This window comes from Panthera leo, chromosome F3, assembly GCF_018350215.1.
Source record: "Panthera leo isolate Ple1 chromosome F3, P.leo_Ple1_pat1.1, whole genome shotgun sequence".
Lineage (NCBI taxonomy): Eukaryota > Metazoa > Chordata > Mammalia > Carnivora > Felidae > Panthera > Panthera leo.
In genome coordinates this window covers 7,230,967-7,249,917 of record NC_056696.1, presented here as the reverse complement: position 1 = coordinate 7,249,917, position 18,951 = coordinate 7,230,967, and the positions used below count along the sequence as shown (strand labels likewise).

Below are 18,951 nucleotides of genomic sequence, written 5' to 3'. Positions count from 1 at the left end.
GGCTCAAGTCATCATCTCACAGCCCTGTGTTGGGCTTTCTGCTGACAGCACAGTGCCTACTTGGGATTCTCTCTCTCTGTCTCTTTCTGCTCCCACCCCCAAAATAAATAAACTTTAAAAAAATTATAGCACATGGAAAGAAACAACCAATCCTGAGTTAAAACACATATAGAAGTTCTTTGCTTCACACATATAAAAATTCGTGCTTCTGAATAAACAAAGTACAGTGGCATTATTTTACACGTGGAACTTCATTATTTTCAGTGTTTGTGCTTAATAACTTGAGAATTCTGTTACTATACAATCAGATAAAAGGTAATTTTAAGTACTTCTGTCTTATTTTGTTTTGGTTTTCTTGCTTTGTTTGTCTTTGTTTATCTGCTATTATGTCCCCAAAATGTTTTGCCTTGTGCTTAAAGAAAGGCTCATAAGCATTCTTGGTCCTTCCTCACATGTTATTTCTCTGGTTCCTAAATAACTGTACATGTAATCGTTATTAATACCCATTCAATTATATTCAGCCAGGAAGTAGCCATATAAAAACGCAAAATGCTTTCACAATTTTCTATGATAATCCCTCATTTTCATAGCTTTTCCTCAGTTCTTTGCTTTAAATGTAATTTTAGGGACTATTATAGTATATTAAGAATTTGAAGTTCTCATTTGAAAGGCAGAGTCAACCTGCTTTCTTTCTTATGAATCTTGAGTGGGATTCTTGCCTGTCCTTGACCTGTGATCTTAGAGCAGCCATGGAAGGAGGGAACCTGTTTGCAGACTCCACACTCCCCTCATCCTTTTCCTTAGGCTTCCCAGATGTGACCCCTCTTTATCCTCTCTAAAGGGATCTCTGGCTTTGGCTTGTCTGTGCCGCCACTGCAAGAAGTTAGAGAGATTTAGTGACTGTCCTTCAAAGTAAGCATTCTGACAGAAAAACTAGAAGGCCTCATTACCCCTCAGATCTGTAATATGATTGCTTCACAGTAGGTGATCTGAAAGTCTCCAGAGTGGGGAAAAGTGGACATATCCCATGTACCCTGAGAATCACAGAGCTTAATACAGAAGTGAAAGTGACTTGGGAGGTCACCTGGCAGTATGGCTAGGTGTTCATCCCCTTTGTGGTTAATATAGGCAGCTAGCATTCAAGACCTACAGAAGGACTGAGGATTGTCTTGGGAACTGCGGAGAGTAGCATATAGCTCTTCTCTCATTGAAATCTGATTGAAATCTCTCATTGTACAAGGCCACAAGGATATAAAATAACTAGTATGTAGCCAAGAAAGGGTCAGAAAAACCAATTTAACAGGGAATCCAGGCTGTTTTCAGTCCTGTACCCTGAATGTAGTGCTATGGTAATGGAAAGAAGGAGAGAACTTGTTAGAAGAGCAGTGTCCCAGCCTTAATAACACAATGATGTCTAGTCCATTGCTGCAGTGTTAGCTGTGGGTACAGTTGTGTCAACAGCACTGCGTTCATGACTCACCTATTCACGTAGGTCCTGACCACCTTTGGTTAGGTGAGCATAAAGAAATATGGAACAAACTTGAACTGTGACAAGAATACAACATTTTCCATATTTTAGCCATTAACCAGCATTTTAGATACTGGTTCCTCATTTTCTTTCAACATGGTGGCATTCTGGGCTCTAGATTGAATTTGCGTAAGAGTATAGTGGAGTCAGAGGAGAATGTGGAAGCAGGAGCCGGGTCACTGAAATCTTACTATGGTTTTGCCAATAACTATCGGTGTCACCTGAGGCAGTCAGTAAACTGTTCTTGGATTCTTGTTTCCTCGTCAGTAAAGTGAAACATTTGGACGAGGTGGCAGAATTACTGCCTTTAGGACCCAAGCAGGTGACAAAATGTGTGATGGCCTCGTGGAAGACACTAGGGAATGGTGAGGCTTATGGCCAAATTGGGCAGCTTATGCTTTTTTCTAAAAACATTGGAATTTCTTTCCTTTTCTTCTCCCTTCCACACTGTGCTGGCCAAGCAGAACACATTTGAGAGCCGGTTCCTCCTCCAGGCACTTCTCTCAGACCCCTGGGTTTCTAACATCCCTTCCATCAACACTGATTGGCCCCATGCACATGATAAAAGGTTATGTGTCTCTCTTATAAAAATGAGAGCTAGAGTGGAACTAGGCCCATAGAACATGAGAAGTTGAATATGGGAAGAAAATACATAATTTGAGGGGGAGGGTGATTCTTTTCTCTGTAAATTGATCTAGTTTGAGAAAACTGAAGATAACATTGATATTCTATGTTTTACTTATATGTATGATTGGCACATCCCCACAGATTCTATAATTTTTTTTTTTTTCCTTCCAGGGAAGGGCTCACATCTGTAGAAGGCCTGTGTTAATCTTAACTTGCCAATACTTTGGTCACTGAATTAGCCAGCTGTGATATCATCTGGACCTTGCACAAACTTAACATGTGTGGAACTTAAGTCAAGTTCTTCCTTTTCTCAGTTTTACTCATGAAACTTATATTTCTTCTTTTTGTTTTTGCTTTTCTTAACTGTTTTCTGCATATTTTTATATTCTTTGCCATGTTTGCTGTATATATGCTGTCTCGCTCCCTCTCTCTCTCTCTCTCCACAGCTAGTGTTTGATTATTTGTTTGCTTTACTATCAGCCTCATTGAGACCAATGTAATAAAGGCCCCAGAAACATTCATTACGAATGGAAAAATTATTCTGGTATTTCACTGCAGACTGAAACAGCTCTCTTTTCTCAAAATTAGAGGCATGGAATGGTTTGGCTAGTAATAAGTAAGGATTGGTAATGCAAATGAAATTTGTAAACATTTGAGTTTCTTTTTGGGGCTGATAAAATTTAAATTAAATGTATTCATTTTTTTGTTTTATGTGCTCTAATGGCTTTTCTTTTAAAAAAAAATTTTTTTTTTAACGTTTATTTTTGGGACAGAGAGAGACAGAGCATGAACGGGGGAGGGGCAGAGAGAGAGGAAGACACAGAATCGGAAGCAGGCTCCAGGCTCTGAGCCATCAGCCCAGAGCCAGACACGGGGCTCGAACTCACGGACCAAGAGATCGTGACCTGAGCTGAAGTCAGACGCTTAACCGACTGAGCCACCCAGGCGCCCCTCTAATGGCTTTTCTTAACACTTTTAACTTTTATGACCATTTCTTCTGCCACAATAACAAAAGCCAGTATCTCATCCATACTACTGATGAGATAAAATAGGCAAAAGACGGGACTTAGAAGCCAAAAAAGAAAAGCCAGCAAAAACCTGTTTTACAAGTAAAGAGTCATCCCTGGAATTATCTAGAACCAAAACAATGCTGAGCGTTATGAAATTGTACGGGCATTTTCACATGTTCTTGGTCAGAAAAAGAGATTAAGTTACTCTCAAACTATTGAGAAACTGAGAATAATTATATTTTCTCTTGGGATGTTTACAAACTTATGCTCTGATCACTTCCCCAGTGTGTGCTGAGGTTTTCTACCTTTTCATTTAGTGATAGTCCTGTCAAGGTCAAACGGTAGAGAAAGTAGCTTGAAATGTACTTGGGTACTTGCCAAAGCAACCTTGATGGGGAGGAGGGTCTTCTTCAAAGCCCACTAGAATATTTACAGGAATGATCACCCAAGGTGTCTCTGAAAAATGGCTCTGAGGTGTAACTATTGCTTCATGTGTTAAGTCTTGAAACAATATGAAGCTAAAACACGAATTTCAAGTTCTCAGTTATAGTAGGTATAACGCTTTCTCCTGACACCTGGATCAGAGGTGCCCCATCGTGGCTGTGATAGATTGTAGGTTGTGCACTGTCCACCACCACTACTGTGGCTGAATTGCTCACTGTCCTGCCCATTTTTCATTAACAGGTGACTGTAGTTACCATGTCGTAATGTGGGAAGTCTCTCCTCGGAACTGAACAGTGGCTATCCTGTTTTATTGCTCTAAACCACTGGTTCTCAACCAGGGGTGATTTTTTCCACCCAGGGGACATTTGGTAATGGATGGAGACATTTTTGGTTGTCACACCTGGTGGTGGTTTGGGGGGTTAATTTCGACTGGCAGCTGGTGGGTAGAGGCCAGGGAGACTGCTAAGTATGCACAACACAGGCCCTTACAACAGAGAGGTATCAGGTGCAGACGTCAGAAGTGCCGGGTTGAGATACTGTGACCTAGAAGTAGCAAGGCCTTGCTCTTAGCCTTTGTTCCTCGAGAATCATTCTTTTTTTTTTTTTTTAATTTTTTAACATTTATTTATTTTTGAGAGAGAGAGATGGAGTGAGAGTAGGGAAGGGATAGAGAGAGAGGGAGACACAGAATCCGAAGCAGGCTCCAGGCTCTGAGCCGTCTGCACAGAGCCCAATGTGGGGCTCAAACTCACAAACTGTGAGATTGTGACCTGAGCTGAAGTCGGACGCTCAACCGACTGAGCCACCCAGGCGCCCCAAGAGTCATTCTTTTTTTTTTTTTTTTAACGTTTATTTATTTTTGAGACAGAGAGAGACAGAGCATGAATGGGGGAGGGTCAGAGAGAGGGAGACACAGAATCTGAAACAGGCTCCAGGCTCTGAGCTGTCAGCACAGAGCCCAACGCGGGGCTTGAACTCACGGACCGCGAGATCATGACCTGAGCCGAAGTCGGACACTTAACCGACTGAGCCACCCAGGCGCCCCAAGAGTCATTCTTGAGAGTAATTACCATCAAGGATACAGGTTGTATCGGTTGTGCAATCTGCCAGTCTGGCTAGGATGACTTCCTTATCAGTGGAAAGTGATGGGTGCGTAAATCCTCCCAGGTGGTGCCCCAAATCATACCTGGCATATCCCCCATTATGTAGATAGCCAGTCTCCTTGATTTGCCAGCATCCACACATCCTTCACGATCTTCCACACACTGCTTTCTTAAGATGCTGACATTCTTATTCAGATTATCTTTCACTCCCGGTGCCAACCGCTTCACATTTTTCAGCTATTAGAGTCTTTTATGACAGTATTTTCTTTTCGATCTTGTAGTTTCTGGGTACTTCTTTTAATCCCTTTCACTATCATAATTGCCATTTCCAGATCTGGCTCTGCCTGACTTCGGATTATGCTGTTCTTATCTTGGTTGCCCTACCTGTCCGTCCCCAGGTGAACAGTGACCACAATCTTCTGAACGAGCTGAGGCCCAGTCAAGGGTGGACAGACAGACGTATCTCTTATCTCGCTGTGGCTTCGTTTTTCTGCTTGTCTGCCCTGGTCTGAGCTTGTTTAGAGGAGTGCAGTGCATCTCAAGTCCCAGGGAGCTCTGGTCCGTTGCATGGTTTCTGAGAGACAGCTGGGCACTACCCAGGGTGCGGTCCCCCCTCCCTGTCACTGGAGTACTTCTTGTTCACATCTCCCTGTGCAGATGGATAAGGCAGACATTAATAATTCATGGTGGGTCTACAAGTGATGATCCTTCCTAGCCTGGGACTCCTTTGTCTTGGCGAAGACACCTTGGTGAAGAGAGACCTGATGGTGAGCCGGGAGGGAACTGGATTACTAGAATGATGAAGACAGACTGAAATTGGCCAACAGTCAGCAGCTCATTCACTTTCGGGGCTCTTTGTACAGATTGATGTTTGGACAGTGCACCCCCAGAAATACTGTTTACTTACCTTTATGTTCACGTGACTCTGTAGGACTCAGAGGTCCTGTTTGTGTTTGTCTTCATAATTAAGTTTATTTTCAATGCATGGGTGGTGCGTTGAAATCAGGATGCAGCGTGAAATACTCTTCCTGTCCTCTCTGGAGAGAAGAGGAAAGGAGTATTCTTTCTGTCTCTCGGTTATAGATAGATAAAGTTGTGCCCAATAGTAATGGGACAGGAAGTGATAACTGGCGCCTCCTGTCTAATGTGGTGGGTAGCAGATAACTGCATGTGGGGAGTAGTGTTCCTTGTAAGGATTCTGGGGCCTTCAGTTACAGTGGTTCCAGCTGAAAAGCAATAGGGTTTCATTTGTTTTAAGTCATCTAAGCATTATTCCTCCTCAGGACTGACTTGGTTTGTCTGTTACACTGTATAATTATCATTGCTGTGTATATATTGAAGAGCATTTCACATGTTTTGAAATGTAGTATTGAAATGACTTAAAACTGTCACCTCCTTAGTTTTAGTTTTAGGATGCAGTTCTTGCTAATTCCTTCTCTTCCTCTCTGATCCTAATAATTGAAGTCAGTAATTGCAAAACAAACAAACAAACACAAAAAAAAAACCACAAAAAAAAACCCACAAAAAAAACCCAAACCGTGTTTTGGATATCACTTTTCTTCAGAATAGTTATTGGTTTCAGTATCTCACTATTTCACTAATAACTATTTTCATAGCATAATTTTAACATGTAGTCTTTGAATATTATAAGTTCTAAAAGATTAAAGAAGAAAATTGGGAAAGGGATTATTAAAAGAGCTCATGAAACCCTTGTAATCTGATTACAAGAACTCTACGTATAGAGTTTCAACTGCAAAATTGTTCCAGATTTCCTTTCTTTTTCCTAATGTAGCTTATTAGTTTTTAGTCAAATTATGTATAAATAAATAATTATTCTTTATCTTAGAAGGGAAATCATTTCTTAGCTCCACAGAGCACACTTTTCTTTGAGGGGTTGGGGAGGGGCAGAGAGAAAGGGAGAAAGAATCTTAAGCAGGCTCCACGCTCAACACAGAGCCTGACGTGAGGCTCAATCCCGTGGCCCTGGGATCATTACCTGAGCCGCAATCAGGAGTTGAATGCTTAACCGACTGAGCCACCCACATGCCCCCGACAGAACACACTTTTAGTGTTAGTCAGACTCTGTTTCCTTTCTAATGGATGCAGTAAAGGTAAGTACTTTATTCATAGATTCCATGTGTAAATCTAAAGCTCTGTGAACTAAATTTCTTATCAAGTAACACTTTGGTTTTCCGTTTCCATTGACAAGTCTCTTTAGAAAATCCGAAGTTATGGGAAAACTATTGCTACTTCTTATTTTGCTAAAACTAGTAATGTGTCTTATCCAGGCTTTTCTTAAACTCATGATGAGTAAGAGGAAGCCAGGCTCAGTTAGTATTTAGCACCGATGGCCTGTCACAGAAAGGTCTGTGCAGAAATAGGATTGGTGTGTGGAGAGAAACGTAGAGATAAATGCAGTGAGTCTCTTGTGTAGTTAATAATAAAATTTCATTGTTGAACCCTGACCTGAAAAACCTGTTTTCTTTAGTTTAATCAAGAAATAAAATGAGTTCCTCTAAGAGAAGAACCTATGTTAGCTATTTTGTAACACAGAGTGTATTTTTTTTTCTCTTACTTTTTCTGTTCTAAACTTTGAAATCAATGAGCTTGGAGAAAATAAAATCTGTTTTTCAAGGTCCTGCAGAATATATGTTAGTAAATATATTTTCATCCATGGCTGGTAATGAAAAGATAGTTGTTTTGTTGCTCTCTTAGAGTTCACATATAGGTGGCAAAGATTAGGAGCTTTTCTGCTGAGGCCACAAGAAGAAACAGATCTAAGTTGTCAAAGAAGAGCCTAGATCAGAAGAGTAAGAATGTCATTGGCCATCATTGTTATGAGTTGCTCCTTCTTAGGGAACGTACCATCTCCTCTAAGGATCTGTTTGTTTTTTTTTTTTTTTCAATGTAGTTAAGTTTTTTAAGCTTATTTATTTATTTTTGAGAGTATGCACCAGAGACCATGAGTAGGGGAGGGGCAGAGAGAGGGAGAGAGAGAATCCCAAGCACACTCTGTTCTCACAAACTGGGAGAACCTGAGCTGAAATCAAGAGTCGGATGCTTAACTGACTGAGCCACCAAGGTGCTCCTCTCCTCCGAAGACCTTGAGGATTGTTTAGATGCAATCTATCTGAAATAGATAATAGATGTAGGTGAATTTGCATGGGAATCCATCTTTTTCTAACATAAATTTTCATATTAGATATATGTAGATGTTTGGTAAATCAATGAGTGAATTAAAAAATAATTTTCAAATACAAATGTCAGAATATGAAAATGGTGACAGAAATCGGGGTCCCAGCTCTAATGTACAAGGAACATTTTTTGTTAAAGGTTTCTAGATTGGAACCAGTGAATTGAATCATAAGAGATTAGCAGAAACAACAAGTTTAAATGGAGAAAGCACATGGACCTTAATTAGTGAAATTGCCAATCGATTGCCTGGTTCTCCAGTTGTTCTACTGTAAAAATATCCATAAAGTAGGATAGGATTATTATTAATGCCATCACTAGTGTCATTAATAGAGGTCTTTTAAAAAAAAATTTTTAATGTTTATTTTTGAGACAGAGCGCGTGTGTGAGCGAGCGGGGGAGGGGCAGAGAGAGAGGGAGACCCAGAATCCGAAGCAGGCTCCAGGCTCTGTGCTGACAGCACAGAACCTGATGTGGGGCTCAAACCCACAAACTGTGAGATCATGACCTGAGCTGAAGTTGGACGCCTAACCAACTGAGCCACCCAGGCACCCCAGTATAGGTCTGTTTTCAATGTAAGTCTTGGATCTTTTGCTGAAAATGCTTTCGGGTAGGTATTTCACTGCCTAATTACTTTAGTTACCTGTTGCTGAGTAGCAAACCACTGTAAGGCCTGATGGCCGACAGCAACAACTGGAGGCATTTGGGTATCTCTTGGATCTGTGAGTTGACTGGACTCAGCTGGGCATTTCTTCTGGTCTCTTTTGTGCCATTGCAGTTACATGGCCTCTGGGGCTGGAGTCATCTAGAGGCCCTGCTGGGGTCAGAGCCTCTCCTTTCCACATGGCCTCTCCACAATCTCTCCATCAGGCAGACTTCCTACTTAGTGGCTTATGGATTCCAAGCAGGAGGAAACAAGCTACCAGACATTTCAGAAATGAAGCCTGGTCTGGCCTCGTGTAACTTCTGCATTCCGTTGGCGAGTGCAGGTCACTGACTTACTCTGTTACAGCCTGGGAGGGGACAAGGGCATGAGGCTAGATTTGTGGGAGGCTATTTGTAGAGATGAACTACTACAGTAATATGCCTTCAGATACTTTGTTTCAGACTGTAATGTTAAGTATGTGCTAATGAGCTGAAGCTCCAATTCTAGGGGTGTTGAGGTTCACTAAGCGACACTTTCTGCAAGTATGTGGTCAGCAAGCAGGGCAGAAGAAGGACTGTACTGCAGAGGCTGGTACTATGAGCACATCACCTATTTCAGTCTTGACCAAAACGCGGCCGGGTAGTCAACTGTCTCCTGTTTGGGGAGGGACATCTGGCTCACAGGGCAACTGGGCTTCCCTGGGCAGGAACTTGGTGTGGAGTCCCTCTTGCCGGTTCTGCCCACCCACCCCAGTGTCTCCAGGAGGGGAGGGGGGAGCACTTTCTGGGGTGGGGTTAGTGCTTGTAGGGTGGGGAAGAGCTCTCCCATTATCCTCTTTGGCGGTAGAGCTATACTTAGTGAATATCCACCACCGAGATGTCAGGGACCTTAGAGATCATCAGGTCTAACCTCTGACCCATAAACTTCATCTCTGTCTTCCTCTAGCACTGTCTTCAGCAGGCTAGAAACAAAACTCTGCTTTTTTTCCATGAAGTATGACAAACAATTGCTTCTTTAGAAACCGTCTTTTTGGGTAAGTGTGCATGGTGGCATGCAGACTTCCCAGGCCCTGATTCTCACCTGGCTGTTGTTGCAGAACGTGCAAATAGAAGCATTCACCAACTGAAATGTGCCCTGAGAGAAGGTGATGTCACCGTTGGAGAAGATGCTGCGGGTCCCAGTGTGGAAAATGAGGAAAATGAGGAAAATGAGGACGCTGGGACTGCCTGGCATGAACTGCGACACAGCCATGCTGGTGAGTGTGGATGGATAACAGCCCGGGTCTGAATGACACACAGAGAATATTCTACATCCCGTACAGTAAGAACTCCAGTCCACCCTCTGCTCTACTGCTAGGCTTTTCTTCCTCAGACACAAACCAACTACTATAATCCTCTTGCTTAATATTTTGTTAATGTTTATTTATTTTTGAGGCAGAGTGCCAGCGGGGAAGGGCAGAGAGAGAGGGAGACACAGAATCCGAAGTAGGATCCAGGCTCTGAGCTGTCAGCACAGAGCCCGACACGGGGCTCAAACTCACCTGCTGTGAGATCATGACCTGAGCCGAAGTCAGACACTTAACTGACTGAGCCATGCAGGCGCTCCTTAATATTTTTCCTTTAACTTCGTGATGCCTATAGGCTGAAGTCCCAATTCCTTTGTGTGTCTTAGCAATATTTTCTTAAGAGCCTCCAAGATACCTCTTCAGCCTCATTTTTCTGTCCTCCTCCCAGCCACCCATCTTGCAAGGCATGTTCTAGTGCATACCAACCTACTGGCCCTGCTTCTATGCCCTTGCTAGGCCACGCCCTCCAAGTGGGATTTTTCGGACCCTTTTCTGCTTGGTAATCTTCTGTTCATCCTTCACAGTGTTAGCTCCTCCATAAAAACAGGCATGATTGGGGTGCCTGGGTGGCTCAGGTCATGATCTCGTGGTTCATGGGTTCGAGCCCCAGGTCGGGCTCTGTACCGACAGCTCAGAGCCTGGAGCCTGCTTCAGATTCTGTGTCCCCCTCTCTCTCCGCCCCACCCCTGCTTGTGCTCTGTCTCTCTCTGTCTCTCAAAAATGGATAAACATACAAACAAATTAAAAAAAAACAGGCATGGTTAGGCGCTTCCTCTTCTTACGGCACTACGTGTAGCTGCTGCTCTACATGTGAACTTACTCTGTCGTCTTGTATCTGTCAGTGGATCTGTCTTGCTCGGTGGATTCTTAGCTCTTAAATGGTATAGATTTTCTCATGTTTGCCTTCGGATCCCCAGTCCATGGCACAGTTCTTGATGCCTATAACATGTTTAAACAATATTTGTTACGTGGATGGAAGCATGGATGGGTGATGATAAGCCTCTGCAGTAAGGCTGATGAAACCATTGTGTTTGCTCTCCAGTTAATCAGCTCAAAGCTTTGTTGCGCCAACAAGCAACTAAGGAAAGTGAGGTGTCTCCATCAAGAAGGCGAAAAGTGTCCCCTCTGGTAAGTCTCAACATCTGCAACCTGACAGGAAGGAACATTGTCTCTGTGTTTTAACTCCACAAAGTTGTTTCAGTAGTACATTTTGTCAATAGATTCTGAGCAAGACATTCTTAAAATGTAAAGCATTGAAAGGAATTATCTTTCCTCTGATTATTTTGGCTGAAGAAGAGGCAGAGGGAATCCTGAGTTTTAAATCTATTGTGTGCTTGAAAGATGTAAGTGAGGAAACAGTTTGGAAAATTTACTTTGCAACTGTTAGCAAATATAAAAAAAGGAACAATATATGGAAAAGAATTGCCTTTTTTTTTTTACAGGCTCCTATTGATATCCTATCATTTTTAGAATTTACTTAATTATATATCTAGCTGTCCTTTGTAATATTTGTCTATTTTGAATGTCAAAGCCAAAGTATGTAATCTTATTCTGCATTTTTAATTCATGCATTAAAATACATGGTTATAAAATTGCACAAAATGAGAAGCTATATTCTATTTTTGTTTGAAGTTGTTTTTTATTGCTATTGCTTTAACAGAGTGAATTATTCCTGATTGAGGCAGTATGATACACTAAAGCCTGGGATAGATGTGAGGGAGGGAGAGGATTTGGCCAGATTTAAATGGCCAAAATAGCGGTCTAGCCTTTAGGTGTATCTGAGGCCTACTGTGTACTTTCTAGAAGGATATTGTGTCTCCCAGGGTTTCTGTAACAATAAGATAAGAGTATATATACTTAAAATTCTTTATGAACCTGTGAAGTGTGACACAAATAGAACATGTCATAGTAGCAATAACTACCTTGCATTTTCAGTGTGTGTGACAGTTAGATACCAAGGCTATATGCTAGAAACCATGGAGACACGTCACTTTCTCTACTCACAGCCGAAATGTCATAACCGTACCCCTATATTAACACTTCATTCCAGCCTGACACATACCTTCATGCTTAATTCCCACTCTGGAGAAATGTACTACATATGCCTATTCAATATTTACGGCTCTCAATTATAATTTTAATACAACATTTCACCATTAAGTAAATGTATTACTGTTGCCACCTAGCTTCTAGAATGCTCTTAAGTAGACAGGGTGGAGTACTTTCAAGTCTAGTAGATGAAGTTGCTGTATCTGTTGAATGCTCAGACATGCTGATTAGCATTTTAAAGCTACAAAGCAGCAGCAGGATTGAACCTGGAGAGTGGGAGGAGCCTCATCAAGAGTATCATCAGAGCAGTATGTGCAGCATGTACGTTACAGATGCACAGGTCTGTGTACATGGAGCCACGTGGAAGGATGCAGCTCACGTTCAGAATGTATACAGCCCACATGGAACGATTATAAGCCACAGTAATAATAAGCAGCTTTTGAAGGTTTAGATCCACTTTTATTTGTGAAGTTTATTTATTTATTTGGAGAGAGGCAGAGAGAGTGCGAGCGGGGGTGGGGACAGAGAAAAAGGGAGAATCCCGAGTAGGCTCTGCATGGTCAGCGCAGAGCCCAGTGAGGGGCTCAAACTCACGAAACCATGAGATCATGATCTGGGCTAGAATCAAGAGTTGGACGTTTAACCCACTGAGCCCCCCAGGTGCCCCTAGATGCACTTTCATAGCCCGTATGCCATACTGGAAATAAGGGGCTGTATGGACAGTGAAATTGAGACACGGTTGAGAAGGATTTTATGGCTTATATTTTTGAAATGTGGATATCCAGACTATAATAAATCCTTCAAAATATATACAGGTGATTTTATTTTCTACAGAGTATTAGCTTGTGTTTTTGTTTGTTTGTTTGTTTTGTTTTGTTTTTACACAGACTTTCCTTTATGTGCCCAGAGTGATATTTAATTCTTATTTGCCATATTCTGGACCCATTTCTATTAATATACCTTTATTATAATGAATTGCTTTCTATTCACAACAGATCATCCATTTAATTAAAGTTATTTTGATTTTTAAATTTCTTAAATGTTCCAAGAAGCAAAACTCTACTTAATTATTCTGCCGTGAGAGCTGGTACTTTGTTGTCGTCAGGAATTTCTGCCAGACTGAAAAATAGTGACTGGGTGTCTGATCTCAAGCTTTCTCTGGGTTCATCTATCTGGTTGACACTCATTTTCCCTTCCTGACTTCTTCTTTTCTTTACAAAATGTCATGGAATGATAAATGATTCTAGAAACCATTCTACAATCATTTTAGGAGAAAGTAGGATATATATGATATTAAAGTCAATTCAGGAATGCTGCAGGAGTATGCAGGAAGTCTCTTCTCTGGACTCCCGGTGCAAGGGAGCTCTTGAGTTTTCTCCAGTGTCTGCTTTAGCACTCTAGTCTTGGAGGCTCTGTGCCCCAGACCAGCAGGGTCTCCAATTGCCTTGAGTCAAAACTCAGAAACCACGTTTGGCTAATGTACTCCTTTGTAGAATTTTACCTCATTGACCCACCTGGCGGCAAATGCTTGTCTGAAGAATCCCTTCTTCCGGCAACTGTTCAGTTTTAGGCAGCAGTGCTCTTGCATGGCAGTTTCTTGAAGGGAGTTGTCCTTTTATCTCAGCATTACTGAGTGGGACGTCCCATTTCCAGATGGCTCTAATGGGCAGTTTTTCCCAAGCCAATTAGACTAGTCCAGCATTCTTCCACTTGCCACTCTTTTTGTAACCACTTCCACTTTCCATCTTTAACACATGATATTGGTATCCTTGAATCTTATCTATATGAAATTTATAGGATAGAGAAATGAACACTATTGGCCACATTGTGATCTCCTCGATGTTTATATGACATCAGTACTAAATTGAGTATGGAGGCAGTATTACCTGAGTCTCTGCTAAATCCAAACATGCTTAGTTTTTGTTTGTTTCTTGCCTTAGAGGGCGTCAGAAGATGAGGAAGCCAACGTGCCTACCATCCACAATCTTGTTCCGATCATCAATGACCAGTCTCAGTACATTCATCATTTAGAGGCAGAAGTCAAGTTCTGCAAGGTAAGTTTCTCATTAAAAATTTAAATGTAACTACATTAAAGTTTATATTAGTGATACCTTATGTGAAAATTTGCTATTATTTGTCTTCATGTGTATTGCGATACATTTGACAATTATCACCCTTAAATGATTGAGGAGGCTGATGTGTTACAGGGGCTTCCCAAGCCGGGGAATGATACTCCTGACCATGCCATTTATGATTGCTTAATTTCCCAGCCCATAACTATGTCTGATATTTTGATAATATGCTCTCACGTTTCAGAGTTTTTGCTTTCCACCCCATGTTCTTTAGCCCAGCTGATGGCACATTCTTTGGGACAGTACGACCGGTCAGTCATCTTCCCACCTTGTCAGCCTACTGAGCACTGGTGCAGAAGCAGGAACTATAAACTGCAGACCAAGTCCATTCCATTGTCAGGGTGAAGGTTCTTCCCTTAGCTTTGAATAAGGATGGCTTGTTAGCCATTGATAGCAATGATTGAGAAACCAAATGTGTCCACTACGGCTTAAAACACCAGATGGTTCTATTGCTCAACTGTATGCAATTTAGTAGTGTCACTAATGCCATTGGAGCTTTTCTGCCTTTCCAAACTAGGTTAGCATTTTAGTTTTTCTTTTTTTTTTTTTTTTATTCATTACCAATGCATCTTGTATTATATGTATAATTTTTAAATGTTTATTTATTTACTTTGAGAGAGAGAGTGCACCAGCATTGGGGACAGGCAGACAGAGAGGAGAGAGAGAGAGACAGAGACAGAGAGAGAGAGAGAGAGAGAGAGAGAGAGAGAATCCCAAGCAGGCTCCATGCTGTCAGTGCAGAGCCTGGTGCAGGGCTCAGTCTCACAAACCGTGAGATCATGACCTGAGCCAAAATCAAGAGCCAGATGCTTAACCGACTGAGCCATCCAGGAGCCCCTCGTGTATTATTTTTTTTACATTCTGGTTACTCTTCCAAGGTGAAAGTTGATATGTGCCTTCAGAAACCTTTAAACATTTCATTGTCTTGACTTTACAAAGACGTTCCTAATTTTAGCAGATACAGTCATCATTGCACAGTGTTCTTGGATTACCAGAAAGGCTGAAATAATGTCCTAGGACTCATTCCAGTAATAAGCTCCTGTTAATCACTCAGATGCTGTGGGTAAAACTTAAAAAATATTGTAGCGGAGATAAAACTTCATCTCTACCCTCTTAGAGTTTACAGCTGGGACTTAGACTTAAATTAACATAAGGCAGATTAACAGGATGAAAGTATACACATTTGTTTTTATTGTTATTGAAGTATAACTGACATACAATATTATATTATTTTTAGGTGCACAACATATTGATTGAATACTTCCATATATTACTCAGTGCTCAACACAATAAGTGTAGTGACCATCTGTCACAATAAAACATTATTATAATATTATTGACTGTATTCTTTGAGCTATACTTTTCATATCTGTGACTTACTTATTTTATAACTGAAAGTTTATACCTCTTAATTCCCATTATCTACTTCATTCATCCCCTTACCCACCTCTCCTCTGACAACCACCTCTCTGTATTTAAGAGGCTGTTGGTTTGTTTCTTTATTTTGCTCTTTAGATTCCATGTATAAGTGAAATCATATGGTATTTGTCTTCCTCTGTCTGATATATTTCTTTTTTTTTTTTTTAATTTTTTTTAACGTTTATTTATTTTTGAGATGGAGAGAGACAGAGCATGAACAGGGGAGGGGCAGAGAGAGAGGGAGACACAGAATCCGAAACAGGCTCCAGGCTCTGAGCCGTCAGCACAGAGCCTGACGCGGGGCTCGAACCCAAGGAGTGTGAGATCATGACCTGAGCTGAAGTCGAACGCTCAACCGACCAAGCCACCCAGGCGCCCTGTCTGATATATTTCACTTAGCATGATACCCTCTAGGTCCATCCATGTTGTCACAAATGCAAGATCTCATTCTTTTTTATGGCTAAGTAATATTTTATGGCTAAGTAATATATGTATATATATGTATATATATGTGATTGTGTATGTACACATACATATGTATGTATACACATACACACACACGCACACGTGCACACACACACACACAGCCTGCACATCTTCTTTATCCATTCATATATCAATGCACACACTTGGTTGCTTCCATATCTTGGCTATTGTAAATACTGCTGAAGTAAACAGAGATGTGCATATATCTTTTTGGATTTGTGTCAGTTTTGGGGGCGAATACCCAGCAGTGGAATTACTGGATCATATGGTATTTCTAATATTAATGTTTTGGGGAATCTCCATGCTGTCTTCCACAGTGACTACACCAATTTACATTCCCACCAACAGTGCATGAAGGTTCCCGTTTCTTCATATCCTCATCAACACTTGTTGATTCTTGTCTCTTTGATACTAGCCATTCTGACTGGTGTGAGGTGATATCTCATTGTGGTTTTGATTTTTTTCCCCCCTGATGATCAGTGATGTTGAGCATCATTTCATGTGTCTATTGGCCATCTGTGTGTCTTTGGAGAAATGTCTATTCAGGCCCTCTGCCTATTTTTAAATCAGGTTATTTATTTTGATGTTGAGTAGTGTAGGTTCTTTATAAATTTTGGATATTAACCACTTACCAGATATATCATTTGCACATCTCTTCTCCCATTCTCTAGGTTTCCTTTTTGTTCTGTTGGTAATTTCCTTTGCTGTGCAAAAGCTTTTTATTTTGGTGTAGTCCCAATAGTTTATTTTTGCTTTTGTTTCCCTTGCCTGAGGAGACATATCCATAAACGTGTTGCTAATAAGAGATTACTGCCTATGTTTTATTTTTTAGAAATTTTATGGTTTAAGGTTTCACATTCAGGTATTTAATCCGTTTTGAGTTTATTTTTGTGTATGGTATAGGAATGTGGTCCATTTTCATTTTTTTTCATGTAGCTGTCCAGTTTTCCTAACACCATTTATTGACAAGATGTCATTTCCCTATTGTATATTCTTGCCTCTTTTGTCATAGATTAAGTGACCATATAGGTGTGTTTATTTCTGGGCTCTCTATTCTGTTCCATTGTTCTATGTGTCTGTTTTTGTGCCAGTACCATACTATTTTGACTACTATAGCTTTGTAGAACTTCTTGAAATCTGGGATTGTGATACCTCCAGCTTTGTTCTTCTTTCTCAAGATTACTTTGGCTATTCGGGGTCTTTTGTGGTTCTGTACAAATGTTAGGATTATTTGTTCTAGTTCTGTGGAAAGTGATATTAGTATTTTGATAGAGATTGCTTTGAATATGTAGGTTGCCTTAGGTAACATGGACACTTTAACGATATTTATTCTTCAAATCCATGAGCATGGTATAGCTTTTCTATTTGTATCTTTTTCAGTTTCTTTTATCAGTGTCTTATAGTTTTCAGAGTATAGATCTTTCATCTCCTTGGTTTAACTTATTTCTAGGTATTTTATTCCTTTTGGTGCAATTGTAAATGGGATTGTTTCAATAGAAGTTTTATGTGACATGGGAGACCTCATAAGGAAATGATGTCTGAAAGAAATGGCAAAACCTAAATGCTTTTATACGTTGAACAAAGAGAGGCAATGTGGAAACATAACTAAAATATATGGGGAGGTTAAAGGAAGATGAGTTATTTTAATGAGGTCTGTTTGCACAGATGCCTCTCAGCCTCCACTCCCTGTCTCTGGTGATAAGAATGTTTCTTTCCTCCTGATAACAGGGAGGCCATCTTTCACATGGGAGTTTTATCTCCTGCTTTCAGGAAAAAAAGGGGAAGTCAGAGCACTCTTTTTGTATTTTCTGTTTTTCAAGTGTCTTTAGCTCAAAATAATTCTTATTCCAAAGTGGCATATTTTGAGGTGGCAGATTTTGCCACCCTTCAATATAAATTGTAATAAATTTACCATCTGGTCAAGAAGAGAGTACTAATGTCTATGAGCACCATAGCAACACTATAGAGAGTATAATGTAGTCTGTATTCTGTAATATAAACTGTAGTTATAATAAGAGTAGAAAGGTACTAAAAGCTGGAGTTTTGGGAGATATTTTTCTGGGAGAGAGCAATCTTAAAAGAGTAAGATCATTTAGATCAGCAGAAGTGGGGTAAAAGAGTTCCATAGAGAGAACAGCAACACTGAAAGGATATACTCAGGATGAATAGGGTTTATTTATGGGGCCATGAGGCATCTATTCTAAATTTCTGCAGTAGAGGATTCTGTTAGAAATTATTAAAACTATGCTGAGCTGGGAAAATGGAAGATTACAAAAGCCTTGAAAGGTAGACGGAGTACGCATTTGATATGTTTTAACAAGAGAGTAACAGAATAAAAGTAACATTTAAGGGCTTAGAGATATTTTATTAATTTTTAAAATTTTTTATTTAATAATAATTAATTTTTATATCCTTTTTAAATGTATTTTTAAAGATTTTATGTATTTTCTTTTTCTTTTTTAAATTTTATTTTAAGTAAACTCCATGCCACACTTGGGGCTTGAATACACAACCAAGAGATCAAGAGTCATAAGCTCTACCAACTGAGCCAGCCAGGCACCCCTAAGTTTTTATTTAAATTCTAGTTAGTTAACATATAGTGTATTAGTTTCAGGTGTACAATATTGTGACTCAACACTTCCATACAATACCCAGTGCTCATCACAAGTGTACTCCTTAATCCTCATCACCTGTCTAACCCATCCCTCCCTCCCCGCACTGACCTCCTCTCTCTCTGGTAACCATCAGTTTGTTCAATATAGCTAAGAATCTGTTTCTTGGTTTGCCTCTCTTTTTTTTCCTTTGCTCATTTTTTTTTGTTCTTAACTTCCACATATGAGTGAAATCATATGGTATTTGTCTTTCTCTGAGTGACTTATTTCCCATAGCATAATACTCTGTAGCCATAGCATAATACTCTGTAGCTCCATCCATGTCGTTGCAAATGGCAAGATTTCAATCTTTTTTATG

General features: G+C 40.4%; 1 protein-coding gene across 10 annotated transcripts in view; it reads left to right on the top strand.

Annotated features, from left to right (window-relative positions):
* The window catches only part of SDCCAG8 (SHH signaling and ciliogenesis regulator SDCCAG8), a 258,511-nt gene that overhangs the window by 3,100 nt on the left and 236,460 nt on the right, over nucleotides 1-18,951 (top strand). For all 10 annotated transcript variants that reach the window (XM_042926493.1, XM_042926498.1, XM_042926494.1 and 7 more), the window contains 3 exons: nucleotides 9,647-9,805; nucleotides 10,938-11,023; nucleotides 13,885-13,998. In XM_042926493.1, the coding sequence (XP_042782427.1) occupies nucleotides 9,647-9,805; nucleotides 10,938-11,023; nucleotides 13,885-13,998 (359 nt within the window). The remainder of the gene's footprint in view (nucleotides 1-9,646; nucleotides 9,806-10,937; nucleotides 11,024-13,884; nucleotides 13,999-18,951) is intronic.